Source organism: Tenrec ecaudatus, chromosome 7, assembly GCF_050624435.1.
Source record: "Tenrec ecaudatus isolate mTenEca1 chromosome 7, mTenEca1.hap1, whole genome shotgun sequence".
Classification (NCBI taxonomy): Eukaryota; Metazoa; Chordata; class Mammalia; order Afrosoricida; family Tenrecidae; genus Tenrec; species Tenrec ecaudatus.
Window position 1 is genome coordinate 12,777,614 of NC_134536.1, and position 27,943 is coordinate 12,805,556.

At 52.1% G+C, this 27,943-nt stretch overlaps 1 protein-coding gene across 2 annotated transcripts in view; it reads right to left on the reverse strand.

Annotated features, from left to right (window-relative positions):
* Positions 1 to 27,943, reverse strand: part of TIAM2 (TIAM Rac1 associated GEF 2) — a 273,644-nt gene that overhangs the window by 130,357 nt on the left and 115,344 nt on the right. For both annotated transcript variants that reach the window (XM_075554342.1, XM_075554343.1), the window contains 3 exons: positions 17,128 to 17,241; positions 13,754 to 14,938; positions 6,395 to 6,833 (listed from right to left, as the gene is read on the reverse strand). In XM_075554342.1, coding sequence (XP_075410457.1) covers positions 6,395 to 6,833; positions 13,754 to 14,932 — 1,618 coding nt within the window. In that variant the 5' untranslated portion in view covers positions 14,933 to 14,938; positions 17,128 to 17,241. The remainder of the gene's footprint in view (positions 1 to 6,394; positions 6,834 to 13,753; positions 14,939 to 17,127; positions 17,242 to 27,943) is intronic.

Consider the following 27,943-nt stretch of genomic DNA (forward strand, 5'->3'; position numbering starts at 1 on the left):
TTCTCAAAACCATTTTATTGAGAACTAATACAGATATATCATTTCATGGTTCACTCACATCCAGCAGTATTGTACAATTGCTACCACAATCAGTTTCAAAACATTCTCTTCCTTCTTGAACGCCTTGATACCAGATCACCTCTAACTCCACTCCCTGCACCCAAGATCCCCAAGAATCCTTATTCTCCTTGATGTCCCTAGAGGTTCATCAGTCCTGGGTTTCATATACTGAAAAACAGAAAAACATACAACAAAAATGCAAAAGGGCTACCCTCAAGAACAAAAGACATCCATGATAAAACCCAGTAGGAAACACACACAGAGAGAGAGAAAATGTTGCAAACCAGTAAATCTTTACAGGAGCAGACAGCCTCATCTTTCTCCCAAGGAGCTGTGGGTGGGTTTGAACCACCAGGCTCATGATTTGCAGTCTAATGCTAACTGACAGTGCCATTGGGGCTCCTACTAGAGGTGGTTAACTTGCTGCCATCAAGTTGATTCCAAGTCATAGGGACCATATAGGAAAGAGTAGAACTGCCCCGGTGGGTTTCTGAGGCTGTAAATCTTTAGTAAAACAGAAAGCCTCATCTTTCTCTCTCAGAGTAGCTGGAGGATTTGAACTGCTGATCTTGTTGTTAGCAGCCCAACTCCTACTTCACTACACCAGCAAGGCTCCTTGTGCCTGATTGAAGACCTCCACATATTAGCATTAACTTAAATGAAAAGGAGGGGGTGTGATAGTTACATAATCTGCTGTGAATTTGAGACTAAAGAGTTAAGGGGTGGAGTTTAGCCTGTCAATCAGGTCACAGCTTGAGGTCCTCATTTGGAGGCACTACGGAGATAGAGAGAGGCAGGACACACACTCACTCCCTGTGAGACATTACTGACACTGAGCCTGATGAAACTACGCTGATACAGCCTGGGAGCTGGAGGTGCCAAATGGAGACCCACCGACACGGGAACTTACGAGACTTTCTACCCACTGGCCTGTGATCTTCCTGCATTTGGCATAACTGCATGGCTGCATGAGTCTAACGAGGAATGTATGGACTAGTGTTGGACATACGGGCTAATATTGGACTTACTGACTTGATCTGGGCTGGAATGCTTTCTAAATATCCAGTTGCTCTTGTATATAAAGCTCTTTCTTATATACATATGAGTGTCTGTGAATTTGTTTCTCTAGTCTACCGGGACTAACACAAGGAAGTATTTGTAAAAACAATTTCCATAAGAACACTCCAACTGAACCCCAACTCAGTGTCAATTCTGACTCGGAGCGACCCTGTAGGACAGGGTAGAACTGCTCCTGTCCAGTCCTGAGACGGTAACTCTTTACGGAAATAGAAAGCTGCCTTTTGTTTCCAAAGAGCAGCTGGTGGCTTCGAACCGGTCACTTCTGCAGTTAGCAGCCCAATGCGTAACCCTGAGCCACCAAGGCTCCCATACATTCCAAACCAAACTCACTGCCTTTGAGTCAAGTCTGACCCACAGGACAGTATAGAACTGCCCATGTGGGTTTCCAGGGCTGCAGTTCTTTACGGGAGTTGAAAGCTTCCTCTTTTTCCCACAGAGGGGCTGGTGGTTTCAAACTGGGCACCTTGTGGTTAGCAGCCTTCCTTGTAACCACTGCATGGTCAGAACTCCTCTCCCATAAGCTACCAAGCACTTTCGGATGTTTGCCTGCCTCCTTATCGAGCCCTGGTGGCATAGTGGTAATGCATTGGGCTGCTACCCACAAAGTCAGCAGTTCAAAATGACCTGCCAGCTGGAGGGAGAAAGATGAGGTTTTCTACTCCCATCTTGGAAACCCCAAGGGGCAGGTCTACCCTGTCCTATAGGGTCACTATGAGTGGGAATGGACCCAGTGGCAGTGAGTTTGTTTTTTGTTCAACTACTCCCATGCTGCCTTGGGCGTGCTGAGCCCACCGGTTTCCCAGCGGCCCTGGCTGGAACCACATTCAGTAGTGATTAGCATGAGCCCCAGGCAGATGCCAAGATGCATCTAAACGCCAACACTCCATCCACAGTGGCCCAGAGCTCTCAGGGACACCTCACACCAGGACGGACGGGCAACAGCCGCCTGCCCAACGTGCTACTGTTGACCATAAAGCACAGGAAACCCATTTCGCAGCTGGTACAGCTAAGGTAGCCCAAGGGGTCTCTGTGTCTCTACTGAGGGGGCTTGGAAGCAGAGGGGCTGCATCAACATCCAGAGAGTAGCCCCCACCCCCCAAAAGTAGCCAGTGGGTAGCAGATCCCACCCGTCTGCTCCTCCAGCCAGGACCAGGGGTGAAGCGGAGACCCAAGGAGCAGCAGACCAAACCACTCTGGGAGTGCACAGAGGCCAGAGTATGCTCCTGGAGCAAAGTCTCTGGGAGAAGGAGAACCATCAGTCTTCTCCCTGATTCCCCTTTCCCGACACCGCCCTCCCTCCCCACCCCCACCTAGGGTGCCACTCCCAGCTCCAGCCCCAGCACTTCAGGTGACACTCCCTTCCCAGATCCTGCCCCAGCTCCTAGATGACATCTCTCCCCACTCCCACTCCCTCCCACCACCTCCACCATGCCGGGTGACACCTTCCCCCACCCCGGCCCACCTCACTGCTCCTCCTGGCTTTGGACTTGAACCAAAAGAAAGAAGGCAAGTTGGATCTGAATTCATGATGAAAACAAACCAGATCCAAAACACAACTGGACAGACGTGGCCACCCCTGCTTTCCCTGTGACTGATTACCAGGGTGCAGAGCTGACCGATCGTCATAGGGCGCATGGGGGGTGGGGGACTTCAGGCAGGCATTACTACAACTCCATGATCCTTCTACAAAACCGCCGCTCACTCTCACCCCCGCCCTTACGTTCTCCAAGCAGCATATTCCTAGAACCTCATGCAACTGACCCTCCACACAAGGGTCCTGATCTCGCAGGCCCCCTGTGGCCCTGCATCTCCCCCCCTCCACCTGATGTGGCCACACCCCATGGCCACCACCCCTGTGGGAGGTACAACTGGGGCTTCCAGAGCCATAACAGAGTCACAGGGCAACTTCCCAAAGCCTCTGTTTCAACAGACGCACTGACCATAAAAATAGACATGCCATACATGATGAAGTCGAGAGCATCTATGCGACATCCCACACAAGCAGGAGGCCGCTTCAGACAATGGCCCCAGGCGCTCACCCTGCAAGGGGACGTGTTCCGCCTCTTCTCTTTTCGTAGACACTATAAGAATCATTTCCTCCTGGACATCCAGCTCTCCTGCAGCCTCCTCCCCAGAGGAGCGATGCAGCCTACTTGACTATCACCTCCTATAAAGGAGGAGTGCTATCTCCGTTGATACAGCCCCACACTGCTCTTTTAAATCATTGGACTTTGGAACTCCGTATGAAGGCGCCTGCAAAGCAAACCTCCAAATCTTTTTCTCTGTCATGCTCTGGAGCCACGGCACCCCCGTCTTGTATTTGGGCAGTGACCGTAGCTTATTTTTTTATTTTTACCTTTTTACTGTGGTAAAAGCAAGACTGACTCTTTGCCAAGCTCAACAACTGTCTGCGTCGCCTTGACAACTGCCTTCGTGCTGTGCGGCCACCACACCTGGATCCTGGTCCAGATTTCCCCAGCCCCATGCAAAGAAGCTCGGGGTCCCCTCGGCGGTGAGTCAGTGGGGTTTCAAACCGAACCGCATACCCACTTACAATGTCTTCAAACTCTTTTCTTGCTAGTTTCGCCCCATCGTCTGGCCCTCCACATCTTTTGTTGCTCACGGGAAGAGTCTGTCTCCACGGGACACAAACCATGGAAGATCATCTTCTGTCCCTGTTGACTCCCAGGGTGTAGACCCAGAGTTGGGGAACAAACCCACTGCCATCCTGTCGATGCCGACCCGTAGCGGCTCCACAGGACAGAAGTGCCCCTGTGACTTTCCAAGACTGTTTACTAGGGCAGCGAGCCCCATCTTTCTCCGCAGGAGCAGGCTGGTAGTTTGGAACTGCCAACCTTGGGGATAACAGCCTACTGCGTAAACGCTATGGCCTGAGGGTCCCCTACAATCCGAATGAGGCATGGGTTCTTGGGGTTTCCTCCACCCTCCAGCTCGCTGGAGGAAGGTATTCCTTGCAGATTAAAAGACCCGAGGACCCTCCAGCTCGCTGGAGGAAGGAATTCCTTGCAGATTAAATGACCTGAGGTAGCACATCTTTGTCACAAGAGCTTACGGTCATCACAAATGTGTCTAATAAGCTTGGGGTCCTGTTTTCCTCTCCAGATAACAGAACTAGCGGGTGTGAACTGAGCGGCAGACACGTCCCGTGCACTGTTTGTCTTCCGAGGGCTGGCGCGTGTAGCCCTCCTTAGCGACACGGAGAGGTAGGGCAGCACTGCCCGGGGAAGGAGGCTGCTCTGCCTGTGACAGCGGCACAGATCGGCATGGTAAGATGCAGAGCCGGTGCCACCTGACGCCCCACGGTGCTCGGTTCCTGCAAATCTGTCCGTCCATGCACATGGAGGCCCTTCCGATTCCTAAGCAGCCTGACTTGGGAATGAATGTTTCCATCTTCCAAGAAAATAAAGTCTTGAAAGTATATTTGTGCTCATTTCCATTTCATTTACATAAAAAATAAACACAGCCCCCACATTTGTTGGTGGTGCCAACAATTGGAATTTCTGAGTTCATGAAAACTCAAAACCCCAACTCATGCCATCACGTTGATTCCAACTCAGAGAAACCCTATGAGATAGGGTAGAACTGCCCCTGTGGGTTTCCAAGGCTGCACATCTTCAGGGAGCAGAAAGACTCATCTTTCTCCCTCTGAGGGTCTGGTGGGTTTGAACTGTTGACCTTCGGGTTAGCTGCCCAACAGGCAACCCACTGCGCCACCAGGTTCCTTGAGTTCATAACGGCTGAGATTAAAACCATCGTCACCGAGTGGAGTCGGACTCACAGTGACCCTAAAGCATGGAACAGGTTTCCAAGGGTGCAACATCTTGACAGAAGCAGACTACCATAGCTTCCTCCCAAGGGTGGATGTGAACTGCTGGCCTTGGGCAATTAACCACTAACCACTGCCTCTAGGGTTCCTAACAATTCTTTACAATTAATTGTTGTTGGTGGTGGTGGTGGTGTCATTGTTTTTGTTAGGAGTCACTTTCAACCCATAGCAACCTATGTACAAGAGAACAAAGTCCTGCCCAGTCCTGTACCATCCTCACAGTTGTTGTTAACTTTAAGCCCATTGTTGCAGCCACAGAACCAGTCCATCTTGTCGAGGTGTCTTGATCTGTTTGTGCTGACCCTCTACCAAGCATGATGTCCTTCGCCAGGGACTGATCTCTCGCAACCACATGTCCACATTATGTTTGACAAAGCCTCACTATGGCTGACTGGTTAGGTTCATTCATCACTTACTAAAATTAATTATATGTATTACCTAGGTACTAATGTCCAGTAGGAATATTATCAGTATTACAAGAAACAATTTGTGATAAAACATGCTATAAGAAGTCTACCTATCCTGGATTCTATTTCTGTACATGAAATCCAGGCTAGGTAGGTCCACCACAGTAACTGGACTGATAATTACCTAAGGGCATGGCAGGGAGGGGGGATGGGATGGGGAGCTAACAATGAGTGGGAGAAGAAAATTATCTGAAATCGTGATGAGTGCACACATTTCCTTTTCAAGAGTTTTAATGGCAAAAGGTCACACATCACATAATTTAATCATTCCACCGTATCTGGAAGAGTTGTGCAGTCATCCCCACAATCCGTTTCGGATCATTTTCTCTCATATTCACTGTTGTTCGCCCCCCATTTCCTCCCACCGCCCCCCCCACACACCTCTACCCAGCGACTGTCTCTATAGTGCTACCTATTCTGTGTCCCATGTACAGAAAAGTGGCTAAATCAAAACACAATCATACAAAATCATACAAAGCAAAAAAATACAAAAACAAACAACCCAACAACAGCGACTGAATGAGGCATAGAAGCATTTCTTAATATGTCTACATGATTAAGCAGTACAATAGGTGAAGTATGTGCCAATGAAACATGCCATCAGAGTGGAGCCCTGGTGGCACAGGGGTTAGGTGCTCAGCTGCCAACCAAAAGGTGGGCAGTTTGAATCCCCCAGTGGTTCCATGGAAGACAGAGGTGCAATGGACTTCCACGAAGATTACAGCCTCAGAAACCTTATGTCCCGGAAGGTCACTACGGGGCAGGGTTATTTGGTGACAATGGGTTTTGGTTTTGCTTGTTTGTTTCGGCCGAAGGAGTCTTCCTCAACTCCCTTCCCGGATATTGGGATGGATGCAGCTTGGTCAGCTTCTTCCAGACAAGCGTGGAGCCCGAGTGGCTGCTCCCCAAGGGGCTCTCGGTGAGCCCGCGGGCAGCTTACCTTTGAGCGTTACCCAGTACTGCCTCCACTTCCTCCGCGCCACCAGCTCGAGCTTTCTCTCCTTCTGCAGAGTGAGCAGGGGCTTGAAGAACAGCCACCCGGCTTTGCGCACCACACCCTGCTCCTTCTCGAACAGCAGATCCAGCTGCTCCAGGGAGCTGAGGGACTCGCTGCTGGACTCGGCCGTCTCTGTGGACGTCTCCCCGTTCTCCGTGTGGGTCCTGCTCATTTCCAGCTCGCGCATGAAGTTCTCGTAAATGTTCTGCCGCAGGGGGTCGCTGCCGATGGCGCTGGTGGACTCGCTCCTCTGGGGCAGGACCTGGGACGAGCCCCCTGACCACAGTAAAGCGGACATGCGGCAGGGCCCCTGCGTGTCCACGGTGTTCAGTCCATCGGAGCGGCTGTCGAAGTAGTCGCTGCCCTCCTTGGACCGGGGCTCCTGTGGGCAAGGCAAACCAACACTGATCAGAGGCCACCTGGACCCTAAGCCCGCCCTGCTTCCTCACAGTCTACGTTCCCAGTGCCAACGCTGCAGGGCAGGCGCAGTCTAGGGTCCAAACAGGAGGAATTTTAGACACTGTTTTATCCAGCCCAGTTTTCCCAGCAGAATCGATGGGTAGAGGGGCAAACTGAACAGCATGGAGTATTCTAATTCATGCTGAGGTTTCGGCAAAGCCTTCGGGCTGAGACGAACTGGAAAGAATGACCTAGCAGCCTCCCGGTGAAAAGAATCCTGTGAGAGAGCCTAACCCACAGTTGCCATGGGGAGGATGCGGCAGCCTCCCTGGTGAAAATGGTTGTCACAAGTTGAGGGCCTATTAAAGGCCACCAGCAACAAGGAGCTTATGCTGCACAAGGAAAAATCAACTCGCTTATTCAAAAACAGTGAGACAGTTAAGGATTGTGGCGTCAACCTGGCCGATAAACACATGTGGGGTTAATTGAAGGGCAGAGGGATAAATGGCTCGGTGAGCCTTGCCTTTCTAGTTCTCGCGTCTCTTGCTTTCTGATGGTCGGACCAGGGTGCAGCTGCCTTAGCCAGTTCCCTGCTTCAGCTGGCAAGGCTCACTTCCTGCGAGACATCCCTGAGAAGCCACATGGACCTACTCTGATGCAGCCCTGGGTGCTGGAGCAGCCGTGTGGAGATCCCTGCCAGTGCTGAGATGCTTACACATTCACTGATTCAGCTTTCCTCCTGCAGCTGGCGTCACTGCACATGTTTTGTGAGATGGAGGAGGACTTTGTATATCGGTGTCGGACATATGGGCTAATGTTGGACTTATAGGCTTGGACAGCACTGGGTTCAGATGCTTTCTTAATGTACACTTACCCTTTATATAAAACTCTCTTATACATGTGAGTGTTTGCGGATTTGTTTCCCTAGTTTACCCAGACTAACACAAATGGGCTGTTGTAAACGTCTAGAATTCTATTTCTTCGCTAATTGTGAACTGGCATGTCCTGGAGAAACACCAGGTTCTGGGGGTCTGTTTTCATTGTGTGTGCTTGATTGTGCTTGATTTTGACTTGTCCTAGACATATCCCTCACTGAATCCCCAACCCTAAACCTATCCCTGTCCTTAACACTAACCCTACCACGCTTTCCAACCTTAAACATAACCCTAACACTGACCTTCACCCTCACTTTAAACTGAGACCTAATAGAAGCCATAGTCCTAGTCCTAGCCCTCAATTCAGACCCCTAGTCCTAGACATAGTCCTACACCTGGCCCTCGCCTGAATCCTAGGCCCTCGTCTTAGCCTAAACATAACTCTAACCCTAACAGCCTAATTCCTAAGTGTAACCCTAAGCCTAGTCTCTTGTCTATTCTTTAAATGAATTTTTATTGTGAGTCAGGTGGGGGGATTTCCATTTCAGGGATATTTTTAACTCAATTAGTACATCACTGGCTCTAGGAGTGGTGGAAAGCTGAGATCGGCAACCTCACTTCCCCTCACCCTGGTGAATACGGTAAATGCTTCTTCCACCCCTGGTAATATGATAACAGTCTAGCCTGTTGCCCATGTTGAGACGGGGGGACCACTAGCACTGCTGTTGCCAGTGCCGATCCTAAAGCCATGCGCCTCCAAGCCCCCAGGCCTAAAGGGCTCTGGGCAGTAGCTGCAGCTTTGCTTCATAATCACTGTGCGGCCGTTCACTCCCGAACGCCCTCTTATTTGAATGCCGATTTCCTTCTAGGCACTTCAGGCGCCAAGGACGGACGCGGCTCACTGTTAGTCAGTCACTACCCCACACAGTGCCAGACTCAGGCCGCTTTCAGGGAAGCGCATATTCTCAGTGAATGCTGCTCCTCTCAGGAGAAAACACACCCCATGCTGACCCGGGGGATCACACAAAAAGTGGGAAACACAGAAGTGCCTGGTCCAGAGTGCAGATTAAAAGCTTAGGTCAGTCAAGAACACGATATCCGTCTTCATCCCGGCCATGTGTTGATACATAAGAGAGCAGAAACAAGACATACACAACTGGACTTGATCCTACCAGACATTCACATCAAAGGGAACAGACTTGGGGGGGGGGAACATGCCACCAAGGTAGGAGGGGAGATAAAGCCAAGGGCCAGACTGTGGATGTGAGTCGTGGAAGGTGGGTAGTGGTGGGAGTGAAGCAAGACAGTGGTCCTCAAGGAGAGAGAGAGAAGAGAAATCAAGGAGTGGGGGAAAGACAAATTCCTGGGGCTTCTGATGAGTAGTTTCAACTGTTGGATACGGAGTTGATGGTCCGGACATGTCACGCCCCACCTAATTCACAATAAAATTTTAAAGAAAGGCGGGGGGGAAGGGGGGCGAGTACTAGGAGGGCAAAATTCACTGACCTGACCTTGCAAACATACCCCTTCAGGTACAGTCACCCAGCTGTGATTGCTAAGCACACTGCAGTGTCCCATGCCCCAGGGCTACTGGGCAGGGCTCTCTTGTCCACTGGCACACACATGACGGTCAGGGAAGCTGAGTCAGGGACCACCAATCCAAGGAGGCCTTATTTTGAATGTTGGGCGGTGAGAAAGGTTTTCGGGGGTCTTTTCGGTTTTTAGAATTGTCATCCTGAAATGAAGCGGCAGTGACTCGCTGTGTTTACAACCTCCAGGCAACCGAACATTGCTGCCTGCCAAGTGCCCAGGGGCGACACACCAGGGCACCCCGACACAGCAATCACTAATGAAAATATTATTCCCCACTGTGTTTACACTGAGTCCCCCGGAGTGATATTTATTTATACGCTGGAGCTTATGCAATAAACGCGCCAATAAGCCCAGCTACTGAGCCACTGTGAGTCACTGAAACAGGAAACGTCCAAAATAGCTGGAGAGGGTGTGTGCGTTTCTTCAAAAGCTCAAGGCGGTGAAGTGAGTATGATTTCAGCTATGACTGAGACTCTGACTCACAGGCCCCAAACACACGGGGGTTTCCCTGACACCAGCAATCATCCTAACGGACCATTTCTGAAAAAGCCACATGAGGTCAGAGAAGGACACAGGAGCGCCCAAATGAGTGCTGCTGTGGTTAGGTGCCATCCAGCCAGTCCCGACCCATAGCGACCGTGTGGACCAGGAACAAAGCACCACACAGCCGTGCGCCATCCTCCCACTTGTTCCAGTGCTTGAGCCCTTTCACCTATACACACAACAACAACAAAAAATAGAGAGAGAACAAGAGAGTCTCACTGCCATCGAGTCCATTCAAATTCATAGCGACCCCACAGGACCGGGAATAACTGCACCTGTGGACTCCCAAGATGGCCAGTCTTCACGGGAGCAGAAAACCCCACTTGTCAAACAGCAGTGCTAACTTTTAAACATTCGGCCCAACGCCAAGGCAAAACTTTTCCTTCTTAACAAATGAGCAAGGCTGGCCTTCTAGCACTGAATCTTAGACACAGCCAGACACTTCCCAGCCTCTGATGAAGTCCTACTACTCCCTACACATGGAATTCTAGGAGCCACTGACTCCTTTTACTATGGATGCCTTGTCACGGGCTGGCCTGAAACCAGGGGGCCGTGTTATCAACATGCACCAAGAGTGAGCTCTCCCTCGGCACGGGGTAGATAGTCATGAGCAAGGGCTAATGGGACTTGACCGCTAGAGACACGTTGCTGACCATTCCCCGGGCTCCAGGGGGAAGAACCTAACTCATTCCGCGCACTCGGGGTTTCCTCCAACACAGAGCGGGACCCACTGCTCCTAAGGGGGCTCCTCTCCAGAACACAGCCTTCCAAGAGCCGCGAGGGTGCACACTCACGTTCAGGGTGCCGGAGCTCCCCACCCAAGAGCCCTGGTGAGGTCGTGGTGAAATGCTTGGCTGCTAACTGAAGGGACAGCAGTTCGAAGCCAGCAGCAGTGCCCTGGGGGAAAGATGAGGAGTCTGCTGCCCCCAGGTGACAAACACCCTCGGAAACCTTCTCAGGCAGGTCAGCTCAGCCCAACAGGACCCTAATGAACAGAAACCAACTGGACAGCGAGGAGAATGCCTTCTATCTGTTCAAAGAGCCCTGGCATGCCGGGCTGCCAACCACAGGTTAGCAGTTCAAATCCACCAGCCACTCCTCGGGAGATGAGACTTTCTACTCCTGCAAACAATTAGTCTCGGAAACCCACGGGTCAGTTCTACCCTGCCCTCGGGGGTCGCCATGATTAGGTATCAATAGTAGCGAGTTCTGTATCTGTTCTGGCCTTTAGGGCCACCACCAAGTATTGCCAGTCCTCCTTTAGCGGGGGAAGCACTTGACCAACCCTCCTCCCTTGAAGGTGGGCAAGGCCACGAGCCTGGCTTTGGCCGATCCAGGTGAGCAGAAGGAACGGGTGTCACTTCTAAGTGGAAGCGTACAAAGCCCACCCACGTGTTCTTTTCCCCTCTGCCACCCCACACCAAAAATCAAGCCCAGGGCCGTCAAGTCGAGTGCGACTCACAGTGATACACACACCTCCACAGTCTCCATTCCAACTCACAGAGACCCTACACGATAAGGCAGAACTGTGTCTGAAATTCTTTACAGGAATAGAAAGCGCTGTTCTTTCTCCCGAGGGGCAGCTGGTGGTTTCAAACTACTGACCCTGTGGCTAGCCGCCCAACATGGAACCACTGTTCCTCCAGAGGGTTTATGAGGCTGTAGATCTCTGCAGACTGGACACAATGGCAGCGGCCATGGGCTCAGGCGCAGGGAGGCCCGTGAGGACGGCGCAGGGCCGTGCAGTGTTTTGTTCTGTGCTGCACTGGGTCGCTATGGCATCTAAGAAGAGCAACAGCCAGTCTTTACAGGAGCAGACAGCCTCACCTTCCGCCCTCAGAGCGGCTGGTGGATTGGAATCACAGGTCTTGCAGTGAGCAGTCGAACAACCCTCACCCCACAGCCCCACCGGGGCTTCCTTCCCGCACCCCCAGGGCTCTCAATGTTCCCACGGGTAGCTGGTCCAGCAGTCTGGGGTCCCAGAGAGAGCGCAAGGCAGAAGAGCTGACCAATGATAAAGACGTAGCGCAGTTCATCCTCACTCAGGCAGAGGAGGGCTTTCTGCTACTTCACCATGACCTTGTCTGTCCTGACGGATACAACTGAGAACTTAACCAGAAAAGGCTTAGACCCCTTCTCACCTCAGCTCAAGTTCGTACAAGGAGTTGCCCTGCATCAAATAGATAACTCTTTTCCATCACCTGTTTTCTGTAGTTTTTTTTAAAAACAGCGTGGTATTCCTTCTCCGTTGGGTACGGTGTTTCACTGACGACTCAGTAACTGTTTGGAGCCCTCCAAAGGAGCGGCTCTCAACGATGAAACGCACAACTTTCCTCTAGTTCCTGAATGCTTCCACCCCACCCCCACTATCATGATCCCAATCTACCTCACAAACTTGGCTAGCCCAGAGGATGTACACTGGTACAGATAGGAACTGGAAACACAGGGAATCCAGGAGAGATGAGCCCCTCAGGACCAGTGGTGAGAGTGGTGATACTGGAAGGGTGGAGGGAGGGTGGGGTACAAAGGGGGAACCAATTACAGGGATCTACATATAAGCTCCTCCCTAGGGGATGAACAGCAGAAAAGTGGGTGAAGGGAGATGTCGGGCAGTATAAGACATGACAAAATAATAATTTATAAATTATCAAGGGTTCATGGGGAAGGGGGAGCAGGGAGGGCGGGAATAAAACTGAGGCGCTGACTCCAAGGGCCCGAGTGGAAAGCAAATGGTTCGAGAATGAAGGGGGCAACAAATGTCCAAATGTGCTTGATGCAATGGATATGTATTGCAACGAGTTGTACGAGCCCCCAACAAAATGATTTAAATTAAAAAATAAAATGAAAAGGAACGGCTCTCCTTACACCACGGTTCTAAAAACTCCAAACAAAATGACCCTCCATTGTAGTATGACTTCTGGAGCCCTGAGGGCACACGGAAGTGTGTGTGTGTGTGTGTGTGTGTGTGTGTGTGTGTGTGTGTGTGTGTGTGTGGTGCCTACATTAACAGCAACTCTGTGCCACCACGCACTGAGTTCATTTCTAAGGCCCTAAGCCCCATCCTCGCCTTCAGCTGTGAAAGGCAGACAAAGGTTTGGCCAAAGGAGGCAGCGCAGCGCAGGCCAGGGTTCACTCTCAGTGGGGAGGCTATCGAGTGTGGGACCAGGAGCAAACCCAGGGAGCCGCTTCCATGGGCCACGTCTTACCACGAAAAGGTTGACCTTCTGAACGATTCTGATGCAATCAATTCAGAGGGGCTTCCAACCAGGCATAGCCTCGGGAAATCCACCATAACCACCCACCCCACGTCCATCAAGCGGGTCACGCCCCAGAGCAACGCTGCAGGGCAGAGCAGAAATGCCCCGTAGGGTCTCCAAGGAGCTCTGGGCACGCAGCAGGGAAAGCACTCTGCTGCCAACTGGAAGGTGGGCAGCGGGGACCCACCAGCTGCAACGGTGGCTTCAACAATGGGATCGTGCACGGGAACAATGGGGAGGCTGGTGCCAGACTGGGCAGTGTTTTGTTCTGTTGTGCACAGGGTCGCTGTGGGTCCAAACAGACTTGCTGACACCTCACAATGGCTCCACTCTACAGTCAGACTGCACTCCCCGCCGGCAAGGGGTTAGGTTCTGGGAAAGCTATGTGGCGTAGTGGGTTACACCTCCGGCTGCTAACCCACAAGGTCAGCAGTTAGATCCCACGAGCTGCTCCTCGGGAAGCAGGATGCTTCCTGCTCCTGTAAGAATCTCCAGCCTGGGAAGCCCCCTGGAGCAGTTGGACTCCATGCTACCTGGTCATGAGGAGACCCAGTCAACTTGCCGGCCGGCCGTGGGCTGGGTGCCCAGGGACGACAGCCAACCCTCTTCGCTCTTACATGCTAACGTGCACCCACCTGGAGTTTCCTTTTCTTGCGCGAAAGGCTCCCAGTCCAGTCGCTGAAGCGCCGCATGCGGGATTTCAGGGTGTCCTTCTTGGACGTGTCCTCTGTTAAGGCTTTGGACTTGCGGCAGGGCAGTGTGAAGGAGCTGTACTGGCAGGGGCCGGCGTGCTCCACCCGGGACGGCACGTCCATGTCGGATGCAAAGGCGCTGCGGGTGTTGAGGCTGGCGCGGGGGCCGATGCACTCCTCCGAGAGGCCCCTCAGGGCCACGGTGTCCCGGTACAGGTCTCGCAGCGAGGACAGGGACGCACTTTGGCTGAAAGGCTTTTTGGCATCACTTGCTGGGAAGCTGGGGTGCAGGCTGGGGTCTGGGGTGCCGGGGCCCTGAAAGGCACCCTCCGCCTCACTCATGTCCCCCCCGATGCCCCAGGGAGAGTCATACCAGGATGACTCGGAGCTCAGTGAGCTGCCTCTGCTGGACCGCAGGCACGAGTCCGTGGTTGAGAGGCGGGGCTCGGCAGGGGGGTCCTCGGGGCTGGGGCTTCCCGGGGACAAGGGCACTTGGGGGGCACCCGACCGGGCGGTGGGTGAGTAGCGCAGCAGCTGCACTGGTCCCCCCGCGTCCTGCGCAGGCACTCTGTCCTGGTGGGCACTGTTGTGGAACTCCACCCTGAGACACCCATCCAGTTTCCCCAGGGTTTTGATCAGCACCTTGGGGCTCTTCCGATCTTCACCAGGCGGGGTGGCAGCCTCGATCTCCCGCTTCCCGTAGCAGGTGAGGAGGTGACCATTGCAGTCTCGAGAGGCCAGGGGCTTCTCCGCAGGCTGGTGGCCAATGCAGTGGAAGCCATTGTCGGCCAGGAAGGCCACCGGGTCGCCCTGGGAGTCCTTCCCTGCGGCGTTGGCCCAGTGCTTGGCGTAGCCCAGGCCGTTGGGCACTTTGCAGGGGGGGGCACCGAGTCTGGAGGCGTAAGGCTGGTTGGTCTTGAAGTGAGAGAGGCAGCTGCGGGCCAGGGACCTGGACTTGTAGCCGGCGCCGCTGCCCCCGGGGGCCCACCCATGCAACGACTTCTCGTCTTTGGCGTGGAGGCTGCGGATCTTCAGCGAGCAGGGCTTCTGCTTAGCACCAGAAACAGGACTGCTGTGGGGTTTAGAGCCCTGGAGGGTGTACTGGCTCTCAGAGTTCCCCATCTTTACCTAAATTAAGAAGGGAGACAGCAGTCAGCCATTCCATGATGACCCGAGGACTCATTGCTGGCCTGTCCGTTCTGACTCCGAGCAAGCCTATGGACAGGGCCGGGTAGACACTGCCCCGGTGAGTTTCTGACACTGTAACTGTTAACGGAAATAGGAAGCCCCGTCGCTCTCCCGAGCAGCTGGCTGGTGGCTTCAAACTGCTCGTCGTGTGGTTAGACCGCCACGTCCACCACCAGGGCTCCTTCGCCTGACAACGGGACACTCTGAAAATGAATGTCTTTCACCCTTTGCAAAGGAAGTGGCTTCTTACGTGCAGGGCACACGACAAGAAGCAGGCACGGAGGCCCGTCTGGACGTGATTCTCCTAGCTGCGAAGCCTGACTGCTGGCCTCTCAGACAAGCCCGCCCCCTCCCCGGTTTTTTATCTTTAGCACGTGGTTTGTTGCAGGGTTCGAATTGAGAAAGTGAATCAAAACAGAATCGGTTTAAGGTCCAGACTCACTTACACCTTGGTGGTTGGAGGGCTTGAACGAGGGGTTTTGAAAGGGGAAACCCCGAGGAGAAACTAGCCTTACTCCCTCAGCCTACACACACTGAGTTTCCAAGCATTTAAAACAAAAAGCCATCGCCAGGGGCTGCTGGCGACTCAGCTCCACTCCTGGCAGACCTGTACACGTGGTAGGAGGCCTGTGCACTACAGGACACCTGGCCCCTGGGTGACCTTGAACTGCCGACCTTCTGGCCAGTGTGGACTGCCAACCACAAGGTCAGCAGTTCGAAGCCTCCAGCTGCTCCTTGGGAGAACGAGGGCCCACGACGCCCGTAAAGAGTTACAGTCTCAGAATCCCCCAGGGGCAGTTCTACCCCGTCCTATGGAGTCGCTGTGGGCCAGCATCGACGTGGCGGCAGTGAGTTTGGTTTTGAGTTTGGGTGGGACTCTTCCCAACAATCAGAGAGATACAGAAAAGTACCTCCTTCCACAGGAAGAAGAGGAAGGAAGAGTCGTGCTCATGTATATTGCCTCGAGACCCTATCAGGGTGCTAGATTAGGAGCAAAGGGGGTCGTCTCCCCAATGCCTGCATAGGGCCCCAATACAGGCCTTGGAAAGAGATCAGGCACACTAACTGGACACCTATGGGAAGATCCAAACTGAGCATGTGCAGACTAGGTCCCCTAAGCACAGGAGGAACCTAAGCCTAGAGCCATCTAGGCCCTTGATATCGCACAGGTGTGCTTAAAGGCAGCCAGGAAGATGAGCCGATGCCCTCAGCCACGCCCCTGCCCCTGCCCCAGAATATGAGCAGGCTACCTGAAGGTCAAGCTCTCTTTAACTCTGCTCCTGTTCAGCTGCAGGCAGAGTGGGGTGCGTAAAAGCCTGCAGGCCCTCTGGGGCCTCCCCCACCTCCTCTTGGCCTCCAGGGATTCCCCAACTCCACACGTGTGGGTTGCACACTCCCCACTCCTGTATTCTCTCCACGTGGTGTCTAGACCGTAATACCTGAAACTTTCCCTGTCCTTTATAAAACGTCACTCGGGCTACAAAGCTTGCTTTTGCTGCATGAATTCTTTCAGCATGCGGAGCACAGAACGGAGGTAAACCCAATCCAGAAACCTAGCCACGGGCTGGGGGGTCCACTAGCAGACACGAGCTGGGGGGTCCACAAAAGCGAGGCTGCGAGGGAGAAAGACGTCTTCATAAGCCAATCATCTCGGGCTTTCCTGAACCCTTCAAGGCTCCCTCACTTGAAAATATGAGGAGCAGGAAAAACCCCAAGCCGGCCTGTTAGAAGGCACATATCCAAGAAAATAGCATGAGATCCTTTCCCTCTCTTTAGACGCCCCAACTCACTCAGGGAGCCTCTCCAAGAAGCCACGCTCAAACTGATGTTCAATTCAAATTTCACCCTCCCTTGTTTTTTTTCCCTTTTCCTTTTAATTCTAATGACTCTCTCACTAGTTTAAGCAAGCGTGAGAGAGAGGATGATTTCAATTAGTCCCTGAAAAATTTAGCAATTTTTTCTTTTGTTTGGGGCTTTGTTTTTCATACCAAGGAGCATTCAGCCATGAAAGTCAAGCGCATCTGGCTTCCCTGTGGTGCCGGTTTTCAACCCCCCTGCACCGGGCTGAATCAGGAAACCTGGTGGCATGGCTGTTAATAGGAGCCAGGGCCCGCCTCCGCTGGGTTTACCTCGGGGACGGTCTGCTCGGAGGGAGGTCAGTGGTCAGCAGCCTTCACATGGTCTGCAAGGTGAGGCAGCACCTCCGAACACCCGCAGGAAGGGAGTCCATGAACCGAACGCTCCTGGAAAACAGATATGGGAGAACATTCCGTCCGTCAGTCAGGAAGTTTAACACACAGAAAACAAAGGTTTTCTGAAAACCACTGGAAGAAGCAAGGGTTCCCAGAGCAAAGCATTGCCCATGACATGTCTGATTCAGCGGGTGGAAGGTGCACCAGAGGCCGGAATGCCCTGCCTGACCTGACAAAAGCCATCATTCTCTCAAAGCACAGGAAACCAGGCCCCACAGCTGGGCCGAGTTGGTGAAAGTGCTGTAGTGAGTCACAGCCGGTCTGTCACCACCAGCAGGAAGACCGCGGGGGCCTCTCCCCAGGGACGTCATCCTGACAGGGCAAGATCCACAGAACGGCCCGAATCGTCCTCTTTGGCTCCGGGACTGGCCTCACCCTGGGGCTCAGAACTGTTTCCATGCACACAGGCATGATGTGACGCAGAGGGGAAGGCTCCTCTCTGTCCTGTCCGTCCTTCAGGATGGGGGCTGGCGACAGCATTCCAGAGCACCAACGCCCACAGCACGTGCCACAGACCCCAACACAGGCAGACAGCAGCGCACAGACACACAAAGGCCAAGACCCACAGCCCTGGGAGGCTCCTAAGCCACCAACAGCAACAAATCTCACGGCCATGAAGTCGATACCGACTCATAGAGGCCCTACAGGGCAGAGCAGGACTGCTTCTGAGGCTTCAGATCTTTATAGAGGCAGAAAGCCTCATCTTTTTCCCCTCGGAGCCGCTGGTGGATTCAAACCATTGACCTTGCTGTCAGCAGCCCAACGTGTGACCCACCCCACCACCCACTGCGCTCCCACTGAGGCACTCCTAGCAGATTAACCGCTCCCTTGCCCTTCCCACTTTTGAAACGAATACTTTACATTTTTACTTCATGTTCCATCTTAGGAAACAAACAAACACATAGCCCAAGGCCCTGTTCTCCACTAGACTCAGTCCACTCCAGGCCTGACCCATAGGAAGCGGTCTGTGCACGAAGCAGGTCACTCTATGCGCTGAAACCGGCACAGTAGGGAAAGACCGGCAGCACGGGAGGAACGTGTTTCCAGGACTGAGATGATGTCGCTGCAGAGCAGCAGGAAAGGGGAGGCGTTAGAGGTGAGCTTCCAACCACAGAGGACGCTGAGCAGCTGCAGCAGGGCCTATCAATTCCCTCAGGAAGAAAGCCGCCTTCCACAACAGCCGGGAGAAAGACATGTACCGACAGGAAGGGTTGACTCCTGAGGAAAAGTAAGCAGCCCGGCCACTGAACAGATGTTGATCAGCCAGGTTTCAGCTGAGGTGTTTTGGGCTGTAAGGTGTGAGAACAGAAAAGCCAACCTCTCTGAACCCCTTCGGCCTACAATCCTTCAGCATTGGAGTGAAAACCTTTAATTTTTTTCCTGATAGAAAGAGGGCTGAAAATATTGAAACCTTAGAACTCCTCCGAGAGCTTTGAAGAACGAAGAAGAACAACAACAACAACAACAATAACAACAACCACAGCAGCGTATTAGCTAGACTCGCCTGCACTATGGAGGGGTCATGCCCATGAAGTCAGTCTGTATCCGTGGCAGGGGGCTACAGTGTGGATATTAGCAACCGTGTACTGTGTGCCGTGGATACACTATCACTGCGACTACCACCTCCACCACCTTGAGGAAGGCCCTCGGGGAGATGGACTGACACCGTGGCAGCAACAGGCTCAAGCACTGGTGCAGGACCGATGGCACTGCGTTCCATTGCGCATCAGGTCGCTATGGGTTGGTACCGACTCACTGGCACTTCACAACAAGAGCAAAAACTAACTTGCTGTCACTTCCCGGGGATGCTTCTGAAACAAAAAGCCAACAGGCAGTCTCACTGCCATGGAGCCGTTTTTAACTCATAGTAAGCCTGCCTTCGAAGAACCAAACTCACTGCCATCAGGTTGATTCTGACTCACAGCTACCCTACAGGACAGAGCATGAAAAGCCTCGTCTTTCTCCCAGGGGTCAGCTGGTGGGTCTGAACCACTGATCTTTTCGTTAGCAGCAGTCGGTGCTTTAAACCCAGTGCCACCTGGGACCCGTATATATAATTTCTTAAATTACTGTATTTATTGCCCAATTTTAACTCCATTTCTTGAGTTTTAAAAAATTAAAGACAATCCCACAAATCTAATTTTTAAAAATGACCCCAACCATATCAGTGCGCCAGGTGGCTTTTAAAGTGAAAATGACAAACAAGAAGAGAAGGTATTTTTCTTTCCTTCTGTTTGTAAGCAATTACCAGACCAGGAATGTCCCGCTCAGCCATGCTGGCCTGCTGGGCCCGGAGAAAACCGCCCTTTAGGAGAATGCTCTCAGGCTGTACCTTCTCCGTCTGTCTTCTGCCTGGGCTTGAGCAGACGTGTCAGAATCCCAGGGGCTCTGGCTTGCAGGCAGTGTGGAGCGGAGAGCAAAGTAAACCAGACCCTCACCTGGGCTGTGTCGGGGGTGGGGTGGGGGTGGGGACAGCCCAGAGCGCCAGCTGTCCAGAGAGGGCAACCCCAGGCACAAGTGGGAACCTCCGGGTGGCAGATGGTGCCGTGGGGCCAGCCTGGGAAGGAGTCACGGGGCTGCGGCACAGAGGCGGACTTGTAGCTGGGTAGGGCGGTTCAGCAGGCTCATGTTGTACTAACCCAGAAACTCAGAGAGAGGAGACAGAGAGCCCAGAGGGCGTGAGGGTAAAGAAGAATGGGAAGCAGCAGGATGTGTGGAGGGGCGATTCCAAAAGCCTCAGAGAAGGAAAAACTGAAGCCTGCAGGCATCAGACCCCCAGGCGGATTTCAATCTCCAAAGTCAGCAAACCCAACACTGCGGACCCACTGCACACTTACTGCCTTCTCCATGCCTGTGCAAATCCCAGCCCTGGACTGAGCATGACCAGGTTAGGGATGGGGCCTGAGAAACAGGACCGACCTGGGATTGGTCCGTTCATAGCCTGGAGACACAGGCAGGCCAAGCAGCCCACATGTGATCAAAGTGCACGATCAAGGCATTTTATCGCACAATGCCTTCTGCGGCCACTCAGTCCAGCCCCACCGGCTCAGTCGGGAGTTTTCCTCGCCTTGGTAAATAAACTTGCTCTCTGCTCGCCATTTGTGGTCTGTGAGCCCACTCTCCCGTGCTCAAGACCAAGAGCCCCGGACACATCAGAGAGTTCCAACAATACCAATAGGGTCTTCCCATTCTTCCCGCAGAGAATTTTATATCGAAACAAGCCCCTCACCCTTGTCCAAGACAAACTCTTCAGAGAGAGCTGGGAAAAATCTAGGAAGAAAGGACTGGCCATCATTCACCAGACCATTACTTGTGTGCTTCCCTTTACGAGGGGGAAGAGGGCAGGGAGAGCTACATGCAGGGAACGCGTTCCAGAATCCTAGTATGGTCTGCACCAGTGAACTTCAGGTTCTGTGCTGGGCTGCTAACCGCAAGGTCAGCAGTTTGAAACCACCAGGGAGAAAGCTGAGGCTTTCTACTTCTGTAAAGAGTTACGAACTCAGAAACCCACAGGAGCAGGTCTACCCTGCCCTCTACTGAGTCAGAATTGACTCCGTGGCGATAAGTGTGGTTTGTTAGTGTGTTGTTCCATCTCTTAAACAGCATGTGAGACAAGGGACACGTTATTAACACATTCTGAATCTCACTTGCCCCATTGGCAACTAGAAGATAATATATGCCCGACCGACGTCTGAGATTAGGATCCCTGCTGGCGAAGTGGGTTACACGCTGGGTTGCAAGCGCAGAGTCGGCTGTTCTGTACCACCAGCGACAGGCTCAGACCCCACAGAGGCAGTTCTCGTCTGTGCCATAGTCTAGTCAGTATGAACCAACAGGGACTCGGTGCCAGTCAGTTTGTTTCGTCTCTCACTGAGAGCGTCAAGGGTGACAAGTATACATCACACCACCTCACTGAAACAACTGTGAGGTGCCGCCAAGGACTCCACGCTCGTATTGACTTTTAATTAGGAATCAAAGTTTTGTACCGACATCAGATCTGTTCTGCCGGACCGTGTCCTGAGTGAGGTTGTCTGTAAAATGTACATACGGAGAGAAGCATGCACAGGCCATATTCACATCACTGGTCCCACAAGGCTACAAGGAGAGTTCTGGTCCCCGTGGAAGGGCAGGACATTGAAGAAGCATGGGGGAGATGTGATCTGACTGTCTCTCATTAGCTCTTCATGCAATGTCTGTCTCTATACTGGGGCGGTAGGAGGAGGGGGTCCACGTGCCCACCCATGGCTGCTCCCCCCATTGCACTTCCTCAGGTGGGGACAGGGTGCTGCTGGCAGGCAGGAAGGCAGGAAGGAAGGCTGGGAAGAAAGCCTGCCAGGGAGGTTGAAAGCTTCAACGGAAGGAGGGGCTGGGTGTGGCTCTGGGAGACAGAGTGGAGACCACGCAAAACCAGCAGAGGTGGAGCCAAGGGTTTGGCTGCCAGTGGTGGCATAGTGGGTATCCATCAGGCTGCTAACTGCAAGGTCAGCAGTTCCAAACCACCAGTTGCAGAAGAAAGATGAGGCTCTCTACTCCCACAGACTCACAGAGGCAGGTCTAGCCTGTCCTGAGGGGTCGCTGTGAGTCGGCATCACTCAATGGCAGCAAGTTTTGAATTTTCTGCCGGCCCGCTGGTGACTGACCTGTATGTAATACACTACTCTGGATGCGATACAGTGCTCATACAACGCCCGACTGCCTATGTCCCATCTCACAGAGCCATGGCAGCTGGCGCCCACGAGTCTCTGCCGTTGGAAACGTTTCACTAGTCACATTTGCCCATGTGTCTGATGTGCATGAATTCCGGCGTATTTAAGAAAAGGAAAAAAGAGGCAAAGATCTACTGCCGCTGAGTAGGTTCCAAACACAAATGATGGTGCAAACCCTGCCTTATTTGAAAATGTGGGGAAGCCAGTGCTCGTGGGGAACTGGCATGGCTTTCAAGCTGCAGTTCTCCACGGGGGTGCAATTTTGACCCAAGGGGAGTCCTGGAGTGACATCTGGAGACATTTTGCTTGTCACACTTAAAAGACTGCTACTGGTAGGGAGGCTGAGATGTGCTAAAAGCCCTATGATACCAGGGACAAGCCCTCCCGACGGATGAGCTGGTCCCGAGGACAATGACGCGAGGTGGCAAATCCCACCTTAAATGGTTATTGCCAGACGTGCCCCAAACTGCGAAACGGCTCTGTCCAAAGTGCCTGAGACACTCAAACGAGAGCCTTCGACTCCAGCAAGTGCCAAACTAATAAGCTCTGCCAATATCCTCGGGACTCAAGTCTCTCGCGTAATTCAATGATCTACACACTCCGAGGACGTGGCTCATTTCTATTCATGAGAAGCTCTGCACCCATTTGTCCAAGGAGGCAGCTGAAAGGAAGAACATCTGGTCTCCAGAGTCATCCTGCCTATACAGAGCAGTCCCTGCAAATAGAGTGGGCAGAAGAAACTGCTGTTAGAGGACTCGAAGGCCATGTAGCCATTGTCCCAGCCCCACTGGCTCTAGTTCCATTCAAGGAGTCTCCTTCCAAAGGCACATTAGCAGCTGAATGGAGTGACCAGGTTGCAGCAGGGAATGCCCATACAGCAGGGTCTCCTGACCTTCCACAGGAGGAGAAAGTAATCAATTCCACAAGGACAATAGCCCAACGTTTCTTTCTTTCTTTTCTTTTCTCTTTGGCACAAATCCCCACCATAGTAATCCAATTCTGGCATGGAGGGGCTTAGCTTTCACACCTGTCTTATAAGAAAATTCTGACAACTCCAGCATTGCTTTTAGAAAGGATTGCCACCCGTGGGTCTTGAGCCATTGTTGAGTCACGAAATTCATTTAAGGGATAGGCACGAGGACCTTTTTAAAACCGAAGCCCAGCTGGCCACAAGAGAATAAGATTGAGCCAAAGGATCGGAGTAGACCACAGGAAGGGCAAAAAATATTTTACGAAACAAAATGCTTATGTGCTCGCCTGTACCCGATAGTGATGTCAAATTATTTCTGATTACGTGTCGGAAGAAACTTAGAAAGCATTAGCTTTGAAGACTAAGGTGCGCCTGACCCACGCCCTAGACTTTTCGATCGTGCTTTGTGCATGTGAAAGTTGGCTGATGAATGAGGAAGCCCCCAGAATTGCTGCGTCTGGTTTACGGTGCTGGCGAAGACAATTGAAAGTACGGTGGGCTGCAAGAAGAACAAACGTGTCTGTCTTGGAAGAGGCACGGCCAGAATGCTTGCTGGAAAGTAGGACAGTGAGACTTCTCACATAATGTGGACATGTTATGAGGTCTTCAGAAAAGCACGTCATGCTTGGCACAGCAGAGAGCCGGCGGAAGAGAGAAAGACCCCGGAAGAGAGGCTAGCACCGTGGCTGCAACAATGGCTCAAACAAACAATTGTGAGGTTGGCACAAGGTCGGGACGTGTTTCTTTCCATTGTGTGTAGGGTCGCTATGAGTCGGAACCAACCGACAGCAACGGCCACATAAAACTTCAGGTGGCAGTTTAGTCAGAATGGCACAGAAGTTCTAATAGCGCCAAAAGACAAAGTCTTGTTGTTGTTGTTGTTGTTGTTAGTAGCAATCAAGTCCGCTCCAACCCATAGCGACCCTTGGCACACAGAAGGAAGCACAGCCGGGTCCGCCACCATCCTCACGCTTGTTCCTACACTGGAGTACACTGTGTCAATCCATGAAGGGCCTTCCTCTCTGTCACTGCCCCTCTGCTTCACCGAACACGACGTCCTTCTCCAGGGACTGGCACCGTGTCCAGCATATGTAAGACGACGTCTCGCTGCTAAGGAGCACGCTGGCTGTATTTCTTCCAAGACAGATTGGTCCGTCCTTGTGGCAGCCAATAGTACTTTAACATTCTTCACCAGCACACTCTAGAGGGACAGAAAGCATTTGGAAAATCTTCCAGGGAACATTTCATGTCAGCTAGCGATAGGAAAAGCAAATAAGACCAGGACGCAGCATCACCAACGGGCCATTCTGGACGCCGCTGACCGGGCCTGGGCGCTCATGCTTTGGCATTCTGTACTTAAAGGAAGCGTTCATTGCAGGTTCCCATCTTTCCCAGGAAAGTTCACAGCCATGCCCATGAATCAATCATCCAAAGAACCAGGCCTTGAAGGATGGAAGGTCCTTTCAGAGGAAGAAAGAGAAGAAGGGCCTTTGAGGACCAGAAGGCCAGGGTGGGCGTTCATAACCATGGGCTGGATCTGTGACAACTGAATCAACCGGTGAATGAAATGCAGAAAGATCAGGAATGGCTGAACAGGGGACAAGGCCTGAGCACAAAGGCCAGGGCCAAGATAAGAAGGACGTGGGGGATGCTACAGTGAGGCAGGGAAGCCAGGTGAGACCAGGGCACATATTTGCCATCTTCTGCTCTGCCCCCACCTTGCTGCCCACAGAAGCAGCCTTGAAATGGGATCCTTCACCTCGGGACACTTTGGAATGTCCTGTGGCAGGATCTATGAACTCAAAGATCAGGGTGGGAGGCAGCACCGGTACAGAAGGGAAGTGTTCCAAGTGTTGACAGAGACGTGGAGAGTCAGGGAGAGATCAAAGATGTCCACGCAAACCAAAATGCAGGTCAATTTGGAACAACTGCCTCCATTTGGAACAACTGCCCGCTCGGCCTTGAACTCAGAAGGGTTAATGCGGCCCTCACTGAACGGCCAGATTAGAGATTCTACACAAGCATCCTCATCAAACAGAAGGAAATAATTCTCAAATTCTCACGACAGCTCAACTTTTTGGATTCCTGGTGTGCCCCCAAAACTGCCGCCCTGAGGAATTCTTTAAACCTGAAGGCCACACAGTGCTTCAAAGTCGTCTTTAAACCACACAGCCTTGGGCTTGGCAAAAACGCAGGATCTGCCTGGGTCACTGTGCCCTCGGAAAGGATGATCTCTTGTCTGAGGCGTCCTTGGGTCACCTCTAATTCAGAGTGACCCTAGAGCAACGCCACGTGGCCCTGGGCTGGCTTCCCAATTGTTCGTCTGTCTGAGCCCATTGGTACAGCCCCCGTGTCAATCCATCTCAGATAGGGACTTCCTCTTTTTGACTGACCTACAATGTCCTTTTCCAGGGACTGGTCTCTCCTGACAACTGTCCAAAGTACGTGAAACAAAGTCTCGCCATCCTTGCCTCTATGGCGCACTCTGGTTGTACTTTGTCCAAGACAGATCTTCCGGCAGTCCATGGTGCTCTGACTATTCCAACATCACGGCCACACAGAAGCCCCCACTGAACGGCAACCTGACAAGACCAGGGGTTGAAAGAATCATCTACATGAGATTAAACCGCCAACAGCAACTCAGAGGGTCGGATGGGAAACTCGAGCTCCGTAAGTCTGTGTCAACGTTGGTGAAACACGTCAGAAGAGAATCGCAAGAATGACTGCGTGCCTTGAAGAATAAAGCCTCGTGCGATAGTTAGGTTTTCTGCACCAACAAGGCTCCCACGGGCACATGAGGGCAGAGGTTAGCCTGTCAATCAGGTCACAGCTTGATTGGAGGGCAAGGCCGGGCTCCTCCTCTCCCGCTCCCTGGAGGTGGACCACACAGTCCCTTTCTGCTTTCTCCTTCCTGTCAACGCCCCGTGGAGTCATGCTGAGGCCTGCAAGAGCCCTGGAGAAGCTTCCACCACCACTGGATCCATAAGACTTCGCACCCACTAGCCCGTGATCTTCCTTCATTTTGCATCGTTGCATGTGCTGCATGAGACTGAAGAGGGGGTTATGGACTGGTATCAGACTTATGGACTCGTATCAGACGTATGGACTTGATCTGAACTGGGCTGGGTTGTTTTTAAAATATACAATTACTCTTTGTTTTGGGTTTTTTAAATCATTTTATTGGGAGCGCTTATAAAATTCCATACATCAATACAATTACTCTTTGATATAAAGCTCTTTCTCAAACATATACGAGTGTCTCTGGGTTTGTTTCTCTAGTCAACCCGGCCTAATACACCATGCTGCTGAACGACACATGGAAAATAAATTATTGAACTGATGTGTGTTTTGCTGTGTTCACCCTCATGAAAAAGAGAAAGAAAAGGAGTTCTACTCAACAGCTCCCTGTGCATGTTGTGAAAGAACTCTCTATACATTGGGCGTCATCCTGGCACGGTCAGAGGGGCCCGAGTGATGTCGAATATGATCCCCTCCCTCCCAGAGGACCTCAGGAGCTTGTGCAAGTGTGGGGGAGAGCTTAGAGACAAGAAACCAGCCCAGAACCAGCAAGACAGAATGCGGAATAGCAGCATGAGGTTAGCAGGGAAGTGGTGAGACCAGCACCCCCACAAATATTACTGGTATGCCCCTGGAATGTCCGTGCATTACACGGCCCAGTCCCATGGAGCCGTTGCAGAACCGGAAACGACTCCGGAGACTGAAAAGAGCGAAGCCACAAGTTAGATCGGAAAGGTCCGCATTTTCAGGCCCTTGTTACCACGGAATTACAATAGATAGATAGATAGATAGATAGATAGATAGATAGATAGATAGATAGATAGATAGATAGATAGATAGATATAGGCAAACAAATACACTAGCTACCACGTGTCCAGCTACACTCTGCCTTTGCTTCCCTTGGCATTTGGAGTCTAATCCAAAAGTTAGCCGACTTGCTGGTCTCCACAGACCTTGTCTGGCTTCACTGGCCAATGGAATCGAAGGCTCCCAGGATTCATAATCACGGGCATGACTTTTAAATAACTCCTCTTTTGTAGCATAGATGAACAGGAGATCCCAAAGTGCTGGCATGGCTTTTAAGTAGCCTTGGTTTTTTGTTTTTTTCACTTTCAGGAATAGGAACTGTTTCAACGGCATGCAAGCGGAGGTCAGGCAGACACACCCGGAGCACCACCCAAACCCAAGCCAGAGAACTCTCAGTGAGGACGCGGGCAGGGTGCAGGGCTCCTGCATCAGCTAATCAGAAGCAGGCATCGTCCTCCTGCACCTCAATCACACTCTGTGACCAAAATACACCGTGGTCATTGAACCAAGTTTTTCTTGGCAACGTAGTTCTTCATGACACACTGTTCCATTTCAGTCAGAAAATGAACAGGCTTGAACCACACATTTTCCCCTCCTATAAATAGGGGTCTTTTCCCACCTTCAGAAATGTGCTAATTATTCTCCTTCAAGCGGGGCTGCTGCCTGATTTCAGGATTCATTTTTCTAAGGCTGCGTTGTAGTTGAGAACTTTATAGACACTTTCAGAAAGAAAAAGGGAGGGGGGGGAAAGATTGAACCACAGTTCATCATTTACAGGGATCTGGAAATCTTTGTGCCCTAGTAGCATAGTGGTTACATATTGGGCTGCTAAGCGAAAGGTTGGCAGTTTGAAACCACGAGCAGCTGCTTGAGAGAAAGAGGAGGCTTTCTACTCCTCTTGAAGAGTTACTGTCTACAGAGGGGGCAGTTTTACGCTTTTCTACAAGGTCGCTGGGAGTTGGCATTGACTTGATGGCAGTGAGTTTGGTTTGGTGTTTATTTATTGGGGAATCTTTGGAACCTGCAACCTTGGCAGTGCATTGGTTAGACACCAGGTTTCCGACGGAAAGTGCCGGTGACCTGCTCCCATGAAGATTATCGTCGAGGAACCCCATGAGGAATCCCACTCTGTCGTAGCAGACTGCTGCGGGTTGGAATTGACTGGAGGACATCTACCACCAAAAGCAACTGA